The sequence below is a fragment of the Periophthalmus magnuspinnatus genome, chromosome 7 (assembly GCF_009829125.3).
Source record: "Periophthalmus magnuspinnatus isolate fPerMag1 chromosome 7, fPerMag1.2.pri, whole genome shotgun sequence".
Taxonomy (NCBI): domain Eukaryota; kingdom Metazoa; phylum Chordata; class Actinopteri; order Gobiiformes; family Gobiidae; genus Periophthalmus; species Periophthalmus magnuspinnatus.
The window spans coordinates 26,787,891-26,808,978 of record NC_047132.1 but is presented as its reverse complement, the minus strand read 5'-3'; the positions used below and the strand labels follow the sequence as shown (position 1 = coordinate 26,808,978).

Sequence of the window (21,088 nt, the reverse complement as noted above, 5' to 3'; positions counted from 1 at the left end):
AAATACTGGCTACATATAACCAACCAAATTAGAAGAGTTGGCCTTGAGCATTATTAATACCCAAATCTTTATACAGTACATATATGTTGAATAAGCATTTAGATATAGTTTAGTTGTAGTTTAGATTATTTAGCTTCTGTGTTTAGCTTGTGACGTTAAAGATACCCTGTTCTAGTGGAGAGTCTCCTTGTCTCAATGATGTTAGAGATAGATAGTATTGCTTGGCCTAGAATATTCCCCTGTATGACATTAAACTCACTTTTCCCTGTGGAGAGAAGCAGGCTTATTACAGGCAAGGTACAGGTCATATCTGTGAAGAGACAATCCCATTTTATTCTGGATCCACCTTAGTTATATCCTCATTACTAAATGGGAAGAATGCATGTTTAAGGTATAATGCAATATATTACAGATAAAACTATGACTTCTCGATGGGAACAAGCAGGTGATGGACTACTCTAGAAAATTTGCAAAGTGCACCTTTAATAATTCAGCCCAGGACACAAAATCATAGTTTCATGCACAAAAACAAAGTAGTTTGGCTTTACTATAATAAAAGTTAAAACTGTCTGCAAATCTCGTAGTTGAACTCTCGCGATGTTTGGACGTTGAAGAGGGGAGTGTCGAATTCCAGGAGAGAGCAGCGGAGAGGGGAGCCGAGCGAGGGGTGCAAGGGTAAGTTTGTAAACACTTTATAACCTTTTTAATTCACTACATGTCGGAAGGGTATGTACACAGGCCATGTTGCAGTGTTGTGAGCGTTCGTTTTAATATTTTCTCACTTTAAATCAAGCGTGTCTTCATCATTGTCAGAACTACTGTAGCTGTACAACGCTTCATTCGGGACTCGCTTTGCTCTGGAGTGTCTGTCCGCTAACCAAATACATGTAAGCGATCGTGCTGTTTGTGATTTGGAAGTGCTAATGCATCCACAATCCTGCTTTTGTGTTTGTATAGACTTTGATCGTTATTCCCTTTCCATTGTCATGGAAAAAATATGTAATAAGCTCGTTGTTACACACTTACTTTGCTTCTGGCCTGTTGTTAGCCACCGCAGCTCGCCAGCAGCAGTTTTTCGTGGATACAAAAAGTTGATTTCGTGGTTTTAACCAATTAGAAAGTGCTTTCTGATGTTAGTGACAGGGTCTTAGGCTGTCGTCCACGTTGATTGACGCTTCAATAGCCAATAGCAGAAAAGAAAAGGCGGTCTGGTTACGGGAAAAGGTGGGGCTACGCTGTGCAGCCAGAAGGTAATGGTGGCACAAGAAACTTTATAAAAAAGCAGTGAGCGCTGTCTCAAAGTGGGAACTAACTTTAGCATGGTTTGGGGATTTCTTTGACCGTGACATTCCCTTCCCTCCATTTCAGTTTACAGTATTACTTATCTATAAAGATGAAAAACATCCCATCCTAATTGAACAGATTTTTAGATCTATTTGTATTTTTATTTTTTTTTTACTTATGAGTTTGTTTTGTGATTGTCTGAGCCATACTCAAGTTAACTCTCTAAAATTGACGTTTTATTTATGGCCTACTCTAAATGTTTAATTAAAATAATTATTATTTCTCTTTTTCCTTACCTGGCACATCTAGTTATAATAGTCTGAAACATTCATACATTTTCAATCTACAGATTGTTTTGATTGTTCCCTTACAAAAAAAGATGGCTAATTTCTTGTTAATATAGTAGGAGTCCTGTTCAGAGTGAGGGGTCTTTTTTATTGCCTGTAGAGCTGCAACTAACAACTATTTGAACAGTCGACCAATTGGAAGTCCGTTGATTATGATTTTCATTCGATTGCCTGTGAATATATGATTTTTACTTAAATTGACCCAGATGAAGCTCAGGTTATGCTGTTTGAGGACATCTTGAATATATACAGACATTTGATTTATTTTATTTTATTGTTGCTTATTGCTGCTTATTTAATTAGGCTGCTGCTTTTATTAAACCTATTTTTTTCATACACTCTTGTCCTTTTTTGGAGTCTATACAGTCCAGATAATGGTGAATGTGATGTATCTATCTTCGGGTTGGCAAATAATGTGATTCAGATGTGAATCAATACGAAACTAGTATCATACCTTAATACTCTTTTGAGCAAGTATCATCTTGGAACATTTTCAGAAGCAGTATGACCACATAAGTAAAATGCGTGCTGTTGGTTTTATTATAGCATCAATATTAGCATTGAGAATAAAGCTTTTCCAGTATTTTCAGGTTTGTTTGTAGCATTGAAGCAATAGAAGGCCTGATTAGATCCTGAAAAGTTCTAGAGGAACTTGTATCTGTTTGTTAGCTTCAGAAGTTGCTGTGGTGATAGTCAGGCTTTGCTGCAAGACGAGACTCAAAGCAACTCGAAGTCCCCTCAAGTAATAATGATATCCATATTGCAACGTGAGCTCCTGGACGCCCCAGGATCCGCATCCCTGTGCATGTCAACACCTTCATTAGGAATGTAGGTCATGTTATTGGCAGAGTTGTGCCTCATTCCATCACATAAAGAAGTCCAACGCCAGAGGAAACACCATTCTATAACGTGTGTGGTCAAATGCAACAGTCAGATTTAATTTTTCAACAAAAACTGAAAAACCTGATCACGTTACACACCTGCTGAAACGAGAGATAGCCTTTCCGCCCAGAAGTGTCCGTCTTTCTTCTCGTATCTGTGCCCCTTGGCTAATGTCACCCCTCAAAAGTCCGCTATTGTCATTGTTTTGTGTAATTAATTTTCCCTGGACAAAGCCATAAACCGAGAAACAATGGTCCACACCAAAGCTGTGTATTATTTACACGCTTGAAAACATCCAGTGACTTTAGCTTTGTAGATACAGAACAAAACACCCCTCCCTCGCGGCTTTTTAAAGGTCTAAACCACATGTAAAAAACGGCTGCATTTTAAGTTTTGGAAATTGGCCCTGAGTCTTGGCGTATTGTCCTGTATTGTTTGTCATAGTGTAGAGTAGCTTTAGCTTTAGGACTTGTTAGCTATGCAGACGCTGCGATTGGATTTCATTTGTTCCATTTACCAAATCTCAGGTTCACTCTGCTTACATAAATATATACGGCAGCTGCACACGCCCAGCTACAGCCCTCTTCTTTGTGTTCAGAGCCACACTTGTTGCTAATATTTCATTGGTGATCCAGCAAATGCTATTAATACTTTACAGGACTGACCATGGATTGCATTAAGATGGTTTCAACACAAATGTAAACCATGTAAAGGCAAAACAATGGACAGTTGATAACAGCAGTGAAAGCAGATTGCAGGCGGCCAGAAACAAGAACATGAATTCAGCAAATGTGATTTTTATTCAAATGTGGCAGGTCTCATTTACAATCTAAACTATTTTAAACCATACCATGAAAATATCTAGATTATATCAATTACCTACTCACTAAACATAATTGCACTATTTATTTATTTTCCCCCAGATACAATTTTCTGTAACTTCTATCCATTTGAAACAATACTCATGTAACTACATGTTGCGATATTTCAAAGCTTGACAGTAAATTTCTGTGATAGTATCTGAGAACAGGCAGCTTGATTGTGCTCTGGCCCTCACCCTGTGTCTCTGTTGTCTTTCTGTTCGCGGGGTCTCCCTTTCCCTTTGGCAACTCAAGCCTCAGATTCCACCGTCATGGCTGCCGTGAGGGCTATTAATACAGTTTGTTTAGTCAGTTTCCTAGCAGGCGGCATCAAACACTGGAGGGCTGTGGCCGATTATAGCCAGGACCTGTTCCCCCTACACCTGCTGAGTCGGGAGAAACCCAAGTTTCACTCAGAGCGACAGCGCGCCTCCATATCACCTTGGAGCAAAGAAGGCGAAAATAGGTGGACCTCCTCAGGTTCATGTCTGTAATGAATATCGGTGCTTCTAGACACAAGTAACAAGCAGATTGATTTATTGTGTCTCGTATAGTCGTGTAGACAGTCCGAATTGAACTGGTGGCTTTAAATGTCACTGAGACGGAGCCTAGATTATAATCGAGCAAAACATTCTGACTCAATATGGCTCAGTGGTAGAGACATAGCACGAGTGGACTCCACCTTTGTCACTGGCATAGCCTTTGACAGTTTGGTGAATGTGTTACCACACTGTCATCATTTAATGCCATAGCCCTCTCTGTCTTGTAATGAAAATATTGATATATAACAAATAAAGATTTTCAACTTCATAAAATATATTATATAAATACCTATATTTAACACCATAGTAGTAATATAGCTAGTTATAGCTGTAGCTCGTAAAATCAGAATTGAATCCTCCCTTATGACTTAAAAGACTTAATAGCATGTGTGTTACTGGTGCTTCAGACCCCGACCACAAAGCCCCCTCTTCTTCACCCTGTCCCACAGCACACATCTGTTTTAATCAGGTTTAACATATTAGTTGGTATTTTCCCTTAAACAGGCCAGCATGCATACTTTTGCTGAGTGCTAGTGGCTCCAGCCCTACATGTCTGTGCTCAGATGTAAACTCTGGGTTCCCCTCTCACCTCCAGATGTGCCCATTTCCCCCTCCACACCTGGGGTATAACGAGGGTCCCGTTTGCACACTGCTTTCTGCACAAACACACTGTGCTGCCGCTGAATCGAGGAGGTCTGCCAGAAATCACCAGCTCTCCTCATTTGTGCACAAAAGGAAGACTGTAGCAAGACTCCTTCTGTGTAGTCTACCCACAAGATGAACATGAACAAAATGACTGTGTGTCAGTATCACACCTATTTTACTCTTTTCATCAGTTAAGTGCATATGTCTAATTATAACTTTGTTAGCAATATGTTTAGTAGTTATTTGTCATCATTTCACACCAGTCAAGTGGCAGTTTGTGAAGAAACTTGTGAAGCTAAAAAGGAATCCCTCTACCGATGTCATTGATACACAAAGGTCAATAAAAAACACAGGGTCAATGCACATTTGAAGTGAAAGAGCTGACTCTAACCTGTACAAGTACACATTTTGTCTTAATCTCTTATTGAGCTGTCAGCAGCCAACTTCTGAATACTGTAGAGAAAAATCCAAACAGCTATAAAGGAAAAAGAAGAACTGAAACTAGATTACTCACATTTCAGTATCTGAGGGTACTAAGTGAGTACAGGAGACTTTGGCACAGTTGTGGGTTTTCGGACAGCTCTTTTGTAAACAGTGGTGTTTTATGAGTGTCAGTTTTTGCAAATGTTTTATATTTTTTATTTATTTGTACGAATTTGTAGGTGGAAGTCAACTAATAACAGTTTCTTTAGTCATTATTTATTTACTAAACATAAATAAGACTGAGTTTTAACGACTACCACTTAAAACAAAACAGTGGTCCAATTTCTTCCTCCGAAGTCTGAACTCTTCTTGAAACCACAATTACTGACAGATGATTGGCTGTTGATCTCTTGATTAAAAAAAAGCATTTTAAGTGTAACATTATGAACAGTATCTGCTGTCAGGGACGACAGATGAAAAATAGTCTTTGGCTAATTCTGGCATATTTACAGAAATGTTGCTTAATAAATAAATAAATAATAAATAATAATAAACATTGGCAAATAGAGATGATTTAATCTTGATTAAAATTTGATCAATTGCACAGCGCTATCTAGTAATCACAACTGCGATACGTTTTAAAAGTCATGCTTAGAAACATTTCCAAACTCGTAGTGCCAAGTACAGAAGTTAAAGCATCAGCCCAATGTTTAAAACTCTTAAATTGGAGATCATTACATCCAGCCTACAGTTTTCAGCACTCATCATGTGTTTGGCTCAGAGCTCTCGGTTAAAGGAGGGAAAATGGAGGAAAACTGTCTGAGTTCAACTTTGGGAACACTTTCAGACATTTAGGCCCGGCCAAAACTGTGAATAATGTGTCCCAGTGACTTCTGAAGGACTCCGTGTGCAGAGAGAGGCCAATGCAGTCACTTACTCTCAAATGTTTCTCAATTAGAAGGTAATAAACAGGTTACCCATGATGCTGTGGATCAGTCAAATTGTGAGGGACATAATGAAGCAAATAACAGGATAAAGCTTATAAATATGTGTTAAGATTTATGTGGCAAATTGAATAGTGTAGGCACTGGATACTGAATTTACGTGCACAGGCTGGTAATGTTCTGTGTGTCATATTGTGAAGGAGAACATTGTTTATGCTGTTAATTGGATTAGATCCTAAATTTGTAGGAAATTATGCAACCCCACCAAAGTAAAAAATGTTTGAAAGTTATTTTAAAAATGGAGTATTTTAGTTCTATGGAGTATTAACTGCTTAAAATGACATTTAGATCACCATGTTACCTTTTATAAACAATGTATTAACATGTTTTATAAGTTTCACCGAGTCACTTCTATCTTCACCCCACTCCCCTTTAAGTAACTTCCCCTTCAGAGCGCTATCACAACACAATCTACACGCATTACACCAATGAAACTATGATACGTCACAACAGGTTTATCAAGTTGTTGTGTACAGTTTTGTATCATGTTTTTGGATATTTATGAAAAATTGTCATGTGAGAGCATGGGTGATGTAGGCTTGTGGGCTGAGCAATTCACAAAATCTTACAGCTAATCGTAAGGAGGCTTCAAACAGGGCTGGGAGGGACAGCAAAATGACTCAAAACATGCATTGATAATATCTAAAACCTCTCCAGGTTGTTTTTGATGACAGAACAATATTATACCATGGTAGAAAGCTCAAAAATATCCTGTCTTTAAAATAAATTATACTGCACATACAACAGTTACCGATACTCTAAAATGCCATTGATCAAGTGACACATGTTGCCAGGTCTTTCTGATGATCAGAACCACAAATTCGATCTAATTGTTTGGTTATCTGATTCTTCTAGTTATCTGATTTTTACTGGCCATGTGCATTTACCAATTGTCTGACAGATTTTTAATGGATCATATGCCATTGGGACATTTTATGATTCTGCAGCACTGTTTCTCCACCTTACTTGCAGAAAGGCAGTAATGCCTTTGCAGAGGTCGTGTTGGACCATAGACTGTAAATATAAATGGACATAGCTAACCTAATAGCCACTGAATTCCAAGTAGGAAGTGAGCATGGGTGTGCTTCTGGCTCCAATGACTCTGGCTCCAATTCAGTTTATATTGAAAAACTGTCGCTCCTCTCTCCATAACTGCTAGTGTCAGGCTTCTCATTTTGGTCTTAAAATGTTTGCATTAACATGCTCTACATGACCCTGGTATATTATTTCGCTATTGTGTCCATAAATCAAGATAAGAACATTAATAACAGACAAATCAAGCGCCCTCTTTCCCTGAGGTTCCTCTTGCTAGGGTTAGCAACAGGTTTGATTGACAGCGTTGCAGCCAGCTCCCTGCTAAACCGGCAGTCCGGGTGGGAAGGGGGTTACCTTCAACTGCCTCGCTCCAGGTTGACTCTTTGGTTGCTATGATACCTGTGGTCAGCATTCCAAATATGGAACTCAGCTCCAAATGTGCCCCTATAACTGCTAGCCTGAATGCCTGTAGTCCATTTCTTTATACAGTGTGTATGTCCAACATATGTGTTGGACATATATGGAAGTCTGTTGTATTGGTACTCTATCTATGTGTCCCCTGTTATGTTTTATGTGGCCTCTTGTTGAGCATTTGTTTCTTGTTACACACAAAGGTCCCACATGTTGTTGAATGGAGTGTGTCTGTCAGCTGTGCAGTATTGTGTAATAACTACGGACGTCACAGCATCCGGGAACAACTCTTTAATTCTGATTTTGAAGGAAGTTTATTATACAGTAAAACAATATGGTAACATTTTGGTGACGTTGTTTTTACATATTGTCCCATGAAGATTTAAGTTACATAAAAATCAGTGAAACCAAACAGCAGCATCCAAACCCTTGCAGCTTTAAATAGTCAAATAGTGAGAATTCAGTCTCTTTGGGCCAAGAAATACCTACAGACTGTGACATTTGTGGCTCTGACGCACTGTTAGATGGGCCATGTTTCAACTGGACTTTCTTCTCTATCACTAGTGTGTTATATACCGTGTTTTTAAATACAGTTGTTCACAAGTTTAGATGCACACAAAACTTGCAACGTGTTTCATACAAATTTTATACATTTTAATCTTAGCAAAGCATCAAACTTGATATCAACACACAACTTTTTGGGCACAATGATCACAATATATTGCAAATTGAAATAGCTTGTGTAGTTGTCAAATCGCAAAGGCTGCAGTTTTTTGAAGAATAGAATGACCTCTGCGAAGAACAAAACAGCCTTTCTTTATAGTTGTGCCTGTTGTTTAGATCAAACTTTTATATTCAAACATTTTCTGAAATTCATGTGATTTTTGTATTAGTTGATTAGTTGATTATATATATTTTTAAACGTGCTATATAGATAAAATTGAATTGAATTTCAGTCTTCATTCAATTGTTAACCCTCCAGTGGTTATTCACAAGCGCACTCTGAACAGAATCCTACTTTTTATACATAAATTGCCAATCTCATCGCAATACTTGTCAGAAAATTTGCAGTTGGATTGTTTTTCTCCCCAGACTGTGCAGCCCTACTGATTAGCTTCAATTGTCATCTCCAGCATTTGGTCAGGAAAGGGAATTGAGAACAGAAGTGCACACTGGCCAGTCTTTGCATGATCATCACTTTGGTGATTTCACAGAAAAAGCAAACAAACAAAAGGAGCATATTTACTACAGTTGTGGCTATGATTTGCTTATTTTTAAACTGGTCTTTTGTTGAATTGACTTGGATGTTAATGGTAAATCACATTTACAGAGTTTGAACTGGGTTTTATGTAGAACTATGACTTAATATCAAGATTTTTTCTCCTTATTGATTGGTTTAATTTTGTCTTATTTAAACTAATGAAATGGCGTCAAGGTGTTATTTAATGGACATAAACAAGAAGGCAGACTGTGATTACATGTAATATTTATCCTCCCAAATATGAACTCTTCCCCAAACAACATGCTTTTACTGATGAGGGATGAACGATTTGGGAAAAATATCTAATTGTGAATTGCAATCAGATTTGTGATTATTAAGGATTCTGTTAAAAGTTAACTTTTAATATGTCCAGAAGAACTGACAAAAAAACTGAAATATGAAGTGACAAACTAATCCAAGAATCACATTTCAGATTGTGTTTTTACAAATCTAAATTACAGGGTTAACCATTTTTATGCATAATAATTCAGGACATTTTGTTTTTTCTGTGGAGGAATTTATGGTACTTTGTGATTTGCTAATTGTGTCCATTCAAACTGCAATTTCAGTTCGATTACGATTAATCTTGAAGCCTTGAAATGACTCTTAAAACTGATTGCAGGGGCCTAGTTTTATGTGTCTTCACCAGCTGTTAATATCAGAAGTCTGAAAGTGTACAACTAGTGCCAGAGGCTGCTGCTGAATCAGAGCTGACTGAGGAGTGTGTGTATGTGTATGTGCTTGTGCGTGTGTGTGTGTGTGGGGGGGGTTTGAGGGGTGGAGGAGGGCGAGGAGGTACACAAAAGGTGAGCAGAGGGAGTGGTTTGGCAGGAGGAGGGGACCACAGGCGCACAGTTGAAGCTTAGACAGAGTACATCGTGTTAGTGGAGGCTGTGGTCCTGTCGTACACTGTCTCTCATTGGCCGACCAGAGCCCCCTGTGTGAAGGAAGTGTCACCAGGGAAACTTGGTCTAGCTCCCTCTGCCTGTTTTCCTCCTTGCCTGGGTTATTTTTAAATACTATTCAACTCCCCGCTCGGGCTCGGCACCAGCAGCCCGCAGCATCACCTTCTGGATTTTGGATTTGCCGCTTACTTCATTCACAGATTTAAGGAACAAATCTGCAGCCATGTTCTCCTCCTCTGCTCTTCCACAGATACACTGCAGGTTCTTTGCGAAGATGGGGGACGACCGACCTTTTGTGTGCACTGCTCCGGGCTGTGGACAGGTGAGTCTGCTGCTTTCATCTCTGCTATTGTCGCAGGTGTGGAGTTTATGGCCTGGAAGTGAGAGGCTGTTCACAGGATACACTTGAAATGAATACATCACAATAGAAAAGGTGCTACTTTACATTCTGCTGTGTTTTTCTCTGTTTAAACCAGTGCTCCAAACATAATGGGACTAAATGACTTGGGATGAAGTTACATTGGGTTTATAGTCAGTATGTGCCAGATCTTTCTTTTTGTTTTTTCATACTAAATACATTATTTGGAGGTGTTGAGTTTGACATTAGATGCAGTTATACCAGGTAAAGCACATTTCATATTTTAACTTTTTTTTCAGCTTGCTTTATGAGGAGAGAAAATGAGTCTATGGGTACCACGACAATCATGGTCCTCTCTATAAGTGACAAACACTCTAACGTTTTGAAGATATTGATTGGTTGAGGTTCAAGTCTTGCACAGTAGTGAATGAATGTGCTCTCTATTACCTAGAAAAGTGCCATAATATCACTTTATATCCTTTTTGAAAGATTACACTGAAAGTTTGTTTTATTCCAGTTTTGAATCAGTTGTTTTTCAGTTTTTGTTATGGACTATAAAGCTGTTATATTGTAATTTCCACCAACCACTGCAGTTTTGTCCATTTATTGATATATATTCATTGATATATATTCACTGCTGACCTGTAACACATACCAACACAGCCTGAATACACTTCCACTACATGTGTGCAGTTTGAATAGTCTCCTCACCAGCGTGTGTTATGTCTGCCTCTTTATGCAACAGTTGCCTTCACACACACACACCCCCACACACACACACCCACACACACACCCACCCCCACACACACACCCACCCCCACACACACACGCGCGCACACACACCCCCACGCACACACACACACCCACACCCCCACACCCCCCCCCCCCCCCCCCACACACACCCCCACACCCCACACACACACACACACACACACACCCCCACACCCCACACACACACACACACACACACAGCAGCTCTGGAGACTGTCTCCTGGAGCTGTGAATCACAGCTCCATGTGACTAATCAGAGGCAGTTATTGTTTGAACCTGCGTCTGTGACTCAGCCCCCAGCTGTAGTGAGCACGCACACGCCAAAAACATGCACCGTTGTCTGCGCACACTCCAATTATACCAAATGATTATTACATCACAAGTGATAAAAGACTCTCCACAGGAAGCGCTGTCTGTGTTAGGGTTAGTGTCGTGAGACCAGCGATGACCTCCTGGGGTTTGAACAAGAAGCAATTTTGTGATTCAGGAACTTTCTTCTGATCACATCCCAACTCCACTCACACCTCATTCTCCCACTTTGAAGGCTCCATGTTTTTTGTAATCATCAAATAACAAGCCACTTACTGGGAATTACAATTTGGCCTGCTATTAGATCTTTTGTGAACATGATTCTTTTTCCATGTATCATTATATCAGTCAAGTGTTTTGGACTGAATTTGAGCTATTAAAAGTCTTTTGATGCTTGTTCATATGTGTTGTCTCTGGGAGGTCAAGATTACTGGAGTAAAAAATAATAATTGTGAGTCATTTAACCCAAGTTATACTCTTAAGTCCTGGTAAGTAAACCTAATTATAAACAGCTTTTTATGCGGCTACTTATGTCATATTAACTTTACTTTTATTATAAGAAAATTATATAAAACTGGTCGCACAATAGAGGACTGGTAATTACACAAAATAACAATGAAAAATAAATAAATTTTGCTATTGTTCGCCCATGGTGCCATTAATTGTAAGTGTGGTATTGTGATATTTCAAGTTGTCTGTTATCTAGGCCTGTCACAATGAAAAACTTTGAAGTATGCTATATTATGAACATAGATGATAAACGATAATATTAAAACCAAACCATAAAGCAGAATTATCCCCAAAAACATATTCTAAATGTACTAATTATGTAAAAAAAATAGCAGAATGCAGCACTTAAGTAGTTGGTTTGTATCTCTTATGAGTCATAGAGGTGATTAATTCAATTTCAGAGCAAATGTCATGGTTATTATGGTTTATAATAAAGATTTCCCACTAGTACAAAGAAAAAGTCCACATGATAAAAACTGCGCCACAAAAATGGGTCAGGCATTGAACAAAAAGTCGATGCAGTATTTAATGTAACAGGCTTACTCTTATCATTCCTGTTTTAGTTGTTACTATCTATCAGGTAATATCTACCTGCTAAAGCTATAAAATATTGCTAATTATATGGATCATTTTACATTCTCTTCTTCTCTGCATGCGGTCTGTGACATTTTTGCACATATTGTTGACAGTGGGAGCAGTGCAGGCTTTTCAGGACAAAGTGACAATTGATCGCAGACACACTCTCCGTCAGTGGCAGTGGCCCGGTGTTGTTTGAGTGTCCAGTGTTGTATAAACATGTCTGGGATCGTCGTGTGGTGAGACTCTGGCAGCTGTGTGATACCCACCTCCCCTCCTCACCCCCCTGACCTCTCCTCCCCCTCCCCTCCCCTCACCTTTCTTCTCTACCTCCTCTCACTCAGCAACAACCAGACTGTCCCATATGGAGATATCCAGGATTTACAGTGGAGCAGGGAGCTAATCCTCATAATAGTTATCAACAAACTGTGAGGTAGAAAAGACCCAACTGAAACATGTGCGGCAGAAATTTGAATATAATTACCTTTTTGTTGCTATGGTTGCATTACTATTCCTGTTGTAATATGTGAACTACTGTGTCGAAGTAATTTCCCTTGTGGATCAGAAGTTTGTCTAAGTGTATTTGTGTAGGTGATGCCGCTACTTGTCGCTGCTATAAATATTCAGCTCGACACTTGACTGTTTCCACTGCGCTCTCTCACGACAGAACGCACAACAGTGGCGCGCCCGACCCAAAATAGTCTGTAGGAATGGTGAATAGGCCACCGCCACGGCCAGCATGTTCCTCCTACTGCTTTGACTCACTCACCTCTCCACTTCTACAGAAAAGATGGATGGATTTTAATCTGAGTAATGACTGATCATTAGTAACCGGATAAGAGACAGATAGAAATTGTAGATGCTCTTAAACATTCAAATTTGTTAAAAGTGGATTATACTATTACGGTAAATGGTTCAGATATGTGTAGAGGGAAGTCTGCTCAAAGTAAGTCTTGGTTTATTTTTGGGTTTAGTTTCAGTTTAGTCACAATTTTGATGTGGTGTTGGTGCAACCCTAAATGTAGTTGGATGCCATATTGTGGAACATTCCAAGCAAAGCAACAACATCATGGAGACAAGCAGGTGAAGGGCCCTCCATCAGAAAAGTTTCACACTGTACCTTTAATTATAAGTATTTAGTTTGTCTAACTTTGAGCCAGCTTATCAGAAAAGATTTAATATTGCTAGATAGGAGTAAATATTTATTATTTGTGTATTTATTTTTGAAGGAACAATATAGTTCTTCAAAACTTCAGTTACAGTATGTACAAAAGGGAAACGTTTGCTGGGAGAAGAAGTCCAAATATGTTTTTTGACTGATCTCAGTTAACACATTGACATTTATTATTTATAGTTATTCACATGAGTAATATGCAGCTTTAGTCCTTTAGACAAACCCACTGTATTTAGCATTTTTAGATTTCCTATTCACCTCATCCTGTGTGATAGCGGCACTATGGTAAATCGTCACATTTTTATATAGCGCTTTTCAACCTTCTAGACAGTCAAAGGAACCACTCACCCATTCACATACACATTCATACATCAGTGCACACAGACGCAGAGGGGGAAGGTGGGTTAAGTGTCTTGTCCAAGGACACAACAGCATTCATCTGTGGGAGCTGGAATCGCGCTGTCAAACTGTGATGTTTATGTAGAGAGCGGTAAATGGTGCCAAGGTGCTATGATAGCCTAATTTTCTCCCCCAGTTTAAAAACAAGCTGACTAATGAAAAGGGATATCACGTTAATTATTTGTATGATATAGAAACAATACAGATAAAAAAAGAAAAATACACTGCATATTTACTCCAAAAATGTAAATCATTCATATAAGGATCACTTGTGCCTCTATAGTCTGATCACATTTCTCATAAAAATACTTCCTCCTGTCAGTGGTCATAGGTTTTAATCATTTTAAATCATTTTAATAACAGATTTTTCCTGAATGGTAGGTTTCTGTTGTCCACTACAGTTCAGATTTGTGTCAGTTAGGCTCTTACAACGGCATATTTAGATAAAAGTCTTCTGTGAAGTTGTTGTTTTATATTTTTATTACCCTACAAAAGCTGCCTAGTCGTCAAACTGTCTCTCCAATAATGTCATGTCTTGTTTTTGTTACTACATGTGCGGTGAAGTGTCAGTCCACAGTAGTAATTGTGATCTATGTGTAGTAGTAATCTGAGTTGGTGCCTTGGGGCTGTGATGTGTCTATACAAAGCCTTTAAGACACAAGGAACAGTACACCTCAGCTCTCTCTTTGTGGGTACTCACATAATGGACAGGACTACTTGAATATACATATCATGGAGATTATCAGACTGTGATAATTGTAATGAGATATTTAGGTTAAGACTTTGCGCTATTTCTCCAGGTCAAGCAGCCATTTAATACTTGCACTTTTTGTTAATATCCCTGTTAAAGTTCCATATATAGCCTGTATGTATGTACCCTGGGCTCTTATTGTTTTAAAAAGCTATTACAATCACAAATGTGCCTAAATCTGGACTACTCATGTGAAAGCTTAGAATCTCCAGAATTCACTCTCTGAGCTGCAGTGGTTGCACTAGCATTGTTTGGCTGCAGGTGCTGGGGTTTAAGTAGTGAAGATTCAGATCAGAGAGAGACCTTTGAGGTTTAAACCAACTGGATATCAGCATTGAATTTTCAACCCAAATGAGAGACTCATGTGTGGCTCATTCTTCTATCTTACTGGAAAATTTTCTTGAGAACCAAAACACCTAATTATAATATACATGAATGGGACTAGTTACAGCAAAATTTTGATTTTTTACTGGACAAATACTTACATAAAATTATTAACCCCACAATTTTTTCATTTCATCTACAGATTAATTACATCCTTCACCACAAATTATACTTCTTGTGAAGCTCAAATACAATTTTTAGGCTATAAAATAGTATAGCGCAATCTAACTGACATTTATACCCTACAAATTCAAAATTGGTGCTTATTTAAAAACGATTAGCATTTAGATCTGATGTCAGTTAATCCCTGCATATGTGTTATGGTCTGTTTTTTGCCTCTGTTCCTGAATTTTAGACATGACAGGGCATGGAAAACCCATCTCTATAAAACCGCCTTTCAATAACTTTTTCCTCTGTTTGTCTATGTTTGTCCCCTTTTGTAAACCGTCGTTGGGTATCTTGGAAAGATATTATTCTAAAGGGTCCATACTTCTTTTGATGTTTCAGAGATTCACAAATGAGGACCACTTGGCTGTGCACAAACACAAACATGAGATGACACTGAAGTTCGGACCGTCCCGGACCGACTCCGTCATCATCGCAGGTCAGTTTGAATCTTTCTGTTGCTAATCTTTACAGACACTATGTCACTGTCAGTCACCACAGGCCTGTTAAAGCAGAAGACACAAACATGAGTTTCTCTTTTGGATGTTGAGCGTGATCAGTGTGTGAAAACATTATATTGAATAGTTATCATCTCACTCTTGTTTTCCGTTTGCCAGACCAGACGCCTACTCCCACTCGCTTCCTAAAGAACTGTGAGGAGGTCGGGCTGTTCAATGAGCTAGCCTCTTCCTTTGATCACGACGAAGATGACAAGAAAGCCAAAAGCACTGTAAGTTTGTGTCTGGTTTTGGTCACAAAAATAACATTAATATTTACTCCCTACTTTGGGTTAAATGAGGTAATAACATTATTTTCCAAATCTTCCAAAGTGTTTTATCACATATATTTTTGCATTATTGTGTTTTTATTAGAATGGACTGCAAGCACAAACCTCATAGTGTATTAATTTGGTTCAAACAATGTTAATGTATATTGTGTGCTAAATAAAACTTATGTCATCAGTTTCAGAGGCTGAGCAGACATAGCAATATATACCACAAAAGTGTTTGGTTTCAAGAAAAACTAACTACTAACTACATTGATGTTGTAGTCATGTGGTATAGAAGAAGTGCCCAAAGAAGTTTTGTCCAAAGAATTAAAGTGTTTCTCCTTACAGCAGCCATCTTCAAACTCTGGTGCTGTGGATATGACTCTTCAGACACCTTCAGATGTGAAGGTGAAGGAGGAGCTGCCTGTGGAGGTAGACTCGTCACCGCCCTGCAGCCCTCAGTCCATTTCTCCAAAACCAGACAACCAGAGAGAGTCATATGCTAAACCCAAGGTGAGTATATCATGATATAGATGACAAATAAGTTGACATATTGTGCTTAATGGACTTGTTAAGCTTTTCATATTTGAGTAATTCTGTATTGTCTTGTATTAGAAGTTAGTTAATAATAGGAATATAATAAAAATATTGCTAAATATTACTTAATCATTGAAAACCAGGACAGAGATGTCTATATTGGATTTAACTTCCGATTCCTGTTTATATTTATTTCTGTGCGCAGGACACACCTCCCAGAAGTTCAGCTCCCACACCAACAATAGTGCGGCCTGGATCACTGCCACTCCACTTGGGCTTCGACGCCCTTCACCCCACCATGCCCTCACCGACCTCTGTCATCACCCAGGCCCCGCCCTCAAATCGAACTCTAGGGTAAGAGAGATCCTTAATTACTGCATTATTTTTTACTAAATACTACAGAATGACTGGATTATTGGCTGAAGGCTCAGTCATATGACCCTTTTCCTATTTAAAAAGGTTATTTGCTTCATACCGTTATTTACACTACACTTTCTATAGATCTCCCACGAGCCATTATCCCATGATGATGCTGCCGACCGGCCAAGCAGTGCCTGTGCTGCCTGGCCCTGTGCCGATCCCCTCTGTTATCAATGTAAGACTCACAATATTTCACATGGTCCAACAGCAATGATCATAACTTCATTCTTGCGTTGCCTTGCGTCTCTCAGCTCGCTCGACCCATGTGCATGGTACCCAACATTCCTGGGATCCCTGGGCCTCCTCTAGGGGGCAGCAGCTCTGGCTCCAACTCGCCCTCTGGCTACAGCATCCACTCAGAAGCCAAGATGGTCAGTGTCTGATTAGTCCCCTATATTTATACCTTTATTTGCTCTTTTTTATCTCCTTTGTTGGCCCTCCAGTCTTTTGTACACTTCTCTCCTCATATGACTTTTTATTGCAGTAACCCTTTACTTTGTGTTGCCACACTCATGCTGAATCTCTGATATAATGCTGTCAGCAGCTCTGCAGAACTGCTGCAGTTTTTCAGATAAACCTGAAAGCTCTTTGAGTTGAGTTGAGTCCAGTCACTTTATTTGTATTTGCTGTGTCCAGGGATTACATAAGTGTTTAACTTGACCTTGTACAAAAGGGATTGGCTCTATTTGGCTAAGTTTCTTTGGTTTTATTATTGCTGCCACAATCTCGTCATTACTGTGGTGACTTGACTTAACGCTGCAATACAGTGTTTTGTTATAGAAGAATAGCCTAAAGGAGTGTGCTATTAGTTACAAAAAGTATCATTGATTGTGATGTACTTGTATTTTAAGTTTTTTTCTTCTTTTTAGCGGCTGAAGGCAGCCCTGTCCCAGCAGAGTCCTTCAGGGCATAGTATGGGGGTGATGGCTTTGGGCAGCAGTCCCATGGTGCCCCAGAGGGCAGAGCAGAGCCAGCTGCTGGTCCAACATCCAGACGCCCCCTCCCCAGCACAACCTCAGGTAACCCCAGACTGTGACTCAAACTTACATTTATTTTCATCTTCCTCCTCTCACTACATATCCCTGTTTTTCTAAACCCTGCCCTGTCTTTCCTCAGGTGTCTCCTGCTCAGCCCACCGGGGGGCGCCGGCGGCGGACGGCTGATGATGACCCAGACGAGAGAAGGCAGCGTTTCCTGGAGAGAAACCGTGCTGCAGCATCGCGCTGCAGACAGAAGCGCAAACTGTGGGTCAGCTCTCTGGAGAAGAAGGCGGAGGAGCTCAGCTCTTTGAACGTGTCTCTGTCGGTGAGTGGGCAGAGTTCACAAACTTAACTATGTCAGAAAGAAGTAATAGCAATGTCTAATAACATCTTTTACTTAACATTTAGTCATTCATAGTTGTTCTTCTGTTTCAACTTATTAGTCTCTTACTACAGTAGAAAATTTTAAAAGATTTTTAATTTGCACTCATTTACTTATCAAACCAGAATGAAGTGTCCCTGTTGCGAAACGAAGTGGCTCATTTAAAGCAGCTGCTGCTGGCCCACAAGGACTGCCCTGTGACCACACTCCAAAAGAAGACAGCCTACTTAGGTGATGCTTTTGTCCGGTTTGGATTATTGTGTTTCTATGTTTGAGGATGTTTCCCAGAACATTTTTGTGGTAATTTTTGTCAACTAAATAACATTTTGTATTTTTCTCTTTTGTAGCAGTTGAGGAGAGCCTTAAGGACAGTTCAGAGCCCACGGGATCCCCTGCCCCAGTGATCCAGCACAGTTCGCTGGCGCCCAGCCCCTCGGCCCACAACGGCCTGAGCTCCAGAGCTGCGGCGGAGGCCATGGCCATGTCTGTGCTGGCAGGAATGGGGCAGCAGCAGCATCGTGAGAGTGCCGCCTCTCACATCATCATGGCTGCACAGTCCCAGTCTGCTGCCAGATGATGAGCACTGCCCCTATGGCCCTGCCTGGGCTGGTCCCTCATGGAATTAAAGTAGAGGACTGCTAAGCGACTTCTCCCTGCGCTCTGGCCCTCTCTGTCTCATGGGGGGCCATCCCGCTGTGGGCCGCTCAGTAGCAGCCTTCTGGTAACGGACTGACACTTAGAGAGCGCCTGTTCATTCTGCGATAAACTACAGGGGCTGGACTCCAACCTTCACCTGATTCCCTTTGTCTGTCCTCCTCTGTCCAAATGACTCCTCACTGGACTGCATTATATTGAGTGTACTGCCATTACTACATACTGTGTGGAGCAATACGTCAGTAACATTTATGATCAAATAAGAAGCCAAGCAATGTATAGAGGGCTTTTCAATGTGCCTCTGTTCAGCCTTAACATCTATTACTGTCATAATATTTTAACGGTTGAAAACGGTTATCCTACATTTACATATTCTGTGCATCACATTAACTGTGTGTAACTCATAACATAGCATTTCTGACTTATTTCTGACTAGTTTTTTGTTTTCATTTAACCTTTCTAAAGTTGGTTATAAAACTTGATGAAATTTGTGCAGCTATGTTTTAGTTAACAGGCACATCTGTACGTAGAAGGGAACACCTTCTTTTGCTTCAAATTCAGTTTGGTAAAATTTGTTTCATTATTTGTTTTTGCATGTTGCCCAAGACGTAATATACCTTTTATTTTTCCATTTCAAATGATGGTTATATATTCTTGCTGCTTGTGTTGAACCCCATGTGGCTCTCCACCAAACACAGCCTAAGCCATAGACAAAATCCTCCAAAGACTGCCCGGTGCATGTATGAACGCAGACAGTAAAATGTGACTGTTAGATTTGTGAAACAGAGGTTTCAGTGTCATGCAGGTGTATACACTTACACAAACTCACTAAGACAGGTCTCTATTGCCTTAAATGTCCATTTGTGCCTAAACTATCCCATTTAACCTTAGCCAGAGCCTTAAAATACAAACACTTGTGTCCTCTGGTGGAGAGACCTAGAATTACAGCGGATTGAGCCAGTTGGGAATAAGTAATACTTTCAGATTCCACCAATGTATTTATGCATTTGAGTCAAGAACCCTTTTCTGTTCTATTTTGTTCTTGTCTGTTCCTTGTCTCTCTGATAAATTATAAATGTGATAAACATCTGTCCAAAAAAAAGGGGATGTCATGATGCACTAATGAAATGCATTACATTTGTCTATTCTTTTATTTACATGTCTGACTGTATTTACCTCTGTATCTTGTATGTGAGCTGTATACATGAATGGGAATTTGCTTATTAACTTTATAAACTAACCTTTGATAAAAACAGTGGCGACCCCAATGTTGTATAGGGACCCTGACGCTATATTAGGCTTGTGTCCCATAGGCGACTGTCATATAAAATGAACATTTGAGACATTTAATCTGTTTTATGTAACTGTCTGGCACCTTCATCATCTTGTTTTATTAGATTGATTTGCTTTCTCCCATGTGCTACATATCCCTTGTGATAAGTATATTGTTTTCTCTAAGGAGGATATATTTTTTAAGATCAAAGGTTTTAGACAGTCCCTGTTTAACTTATTTTTAATTGGCCAGTTGTCCTTACATTTTGGCATATTTTAAAATGTCTCCTAGAATGTTGTGAAAAAAGAAAAGTGCAGCTCCATTAGAGTTGCAGGTAGCGTATTAGTGTTCTTTCACACTCCCTGATGGACTGATGATGACTTTAACATGTTCTTGTACTGTACATATCTGTACTATATGAATATATTTACTTTTAATGCATGTCCAAGTGGATTAATATGAACACTTACAGTGCTGCAGTTTTAAAGTAACTACATAATAAAATCCTATATTTGTGTTCCCTCTGTGCTTCATGTTGTAGAAGACAACAGATTCAGGTGATTTTATTGACTTCTTTTAAAAAAAGACCATCCACCTCAAAACTATAAAGTTTTTAGGTGGATGGTCTGAATCCTTTCCTCCATCGAGATGTTTTGCCTGAAATATTTCAATGAATGGCACTAAACTTATTAATCTTTCATGTATTCAATTACAGATGTTTAATTTCACCAAAATACCTTGAACCTCTTGACCTGTACTTTGTCTAGATGGTGTCACTTGCTTATAAGTTTAATGCAGTTCTTTAGAACAATTAGGCAAAGCAAAAACATTTACATGGAGACAAATGGGTGACGCATCCTTCTCGAGAAATGTTACAACATTAAGCAAAGTTTAGATGGAAGAAATAATGATGAAGCGCGCAGTCCGGGATACGCTCATTGAGCCATGTCTCCGTGAAGCATAAGACGCAAGAGGAAGAAAAGTCCTTGTTTCTCCTTGTGAACTGTGTTCACAAACGATGGCAATAAAAGGATTCTGATTCTAATATAAAGGGCTATGTAAAAAATACAAGTGAAC

General features: G+C 39.4%; 1 protein-coding gene across 3 annotated transcripts; it reads left to right on the top strand.

Moving 5' to 3' along the window:
* Positions 1–598: 598 nt before the first annotated feature.
* Positions 599–20,530, top strand: atf7a (activating transcription factor 7a). Of its 3 annotated transcripts, none has more exons than XM_033969677.2 (12): positions 599–675; positions 9,850–9,921; positions 15,339–15,435; positions 15,614–15,726; positions 16,114–16,278; positions 16,508–16,656; positions 16,804–16,897; positions 16,974–17,093; positions 17,592–17,741; positions 17,839–18,027; positions 18,210–18,315; positions 18,432–20,530. In XM_033969677.2, the coding sequence occupies exons 2-12, from the start codon at positions 9,874–9,876 to the stop codon at positions 18,659–18,661; spliced, it is 1,461 nt and encodes a 486-aa protein (XP_033825568.1). In that variant the 5' UTR covers positions 599–675; positions 9,850–9,873; the 3' UTR covers positions 18,662–20,530. The 3 variants fall into 3 exon arrangements, with proteins under 3 accessions (XP_033825568.1, XP_033825569.1, XP_033825567.1); XM_033969678.2 differs by having other exon boundaries at positions 622–675; positions 18,435–20,530; XM_033969676.2 differs by lacking the exon at positions 599–675 and having other exon boundaries at positions 9,808–9,921.
* Positions 20,531–21,088: the final 558 nt, after the last annotated feature.

Coding starts and splice junctions, on each gene's coding strand:
- atf7a (XM_033969676.2), top strand. CDS start 9,823: ATGTTCTCCTCCTCTGCTCTTCCACAGATACACTGCAGGTTCTTTGCG. Junction 15,727..16,113: donor ACAAGAAAGCCAAAAGCACT/GTAAGTTTGTGT, acceptor TTCTCCTTACAG/CAGCCATCTTCAAACTCTGG. Junction 17,742..17,838: donor CCTCCCCAGCACAACCTCAG/GTAACCCCAGAC, acceptor GTCTTTCCTCAG/GTGTCTCCTGCTCAGCCCAC.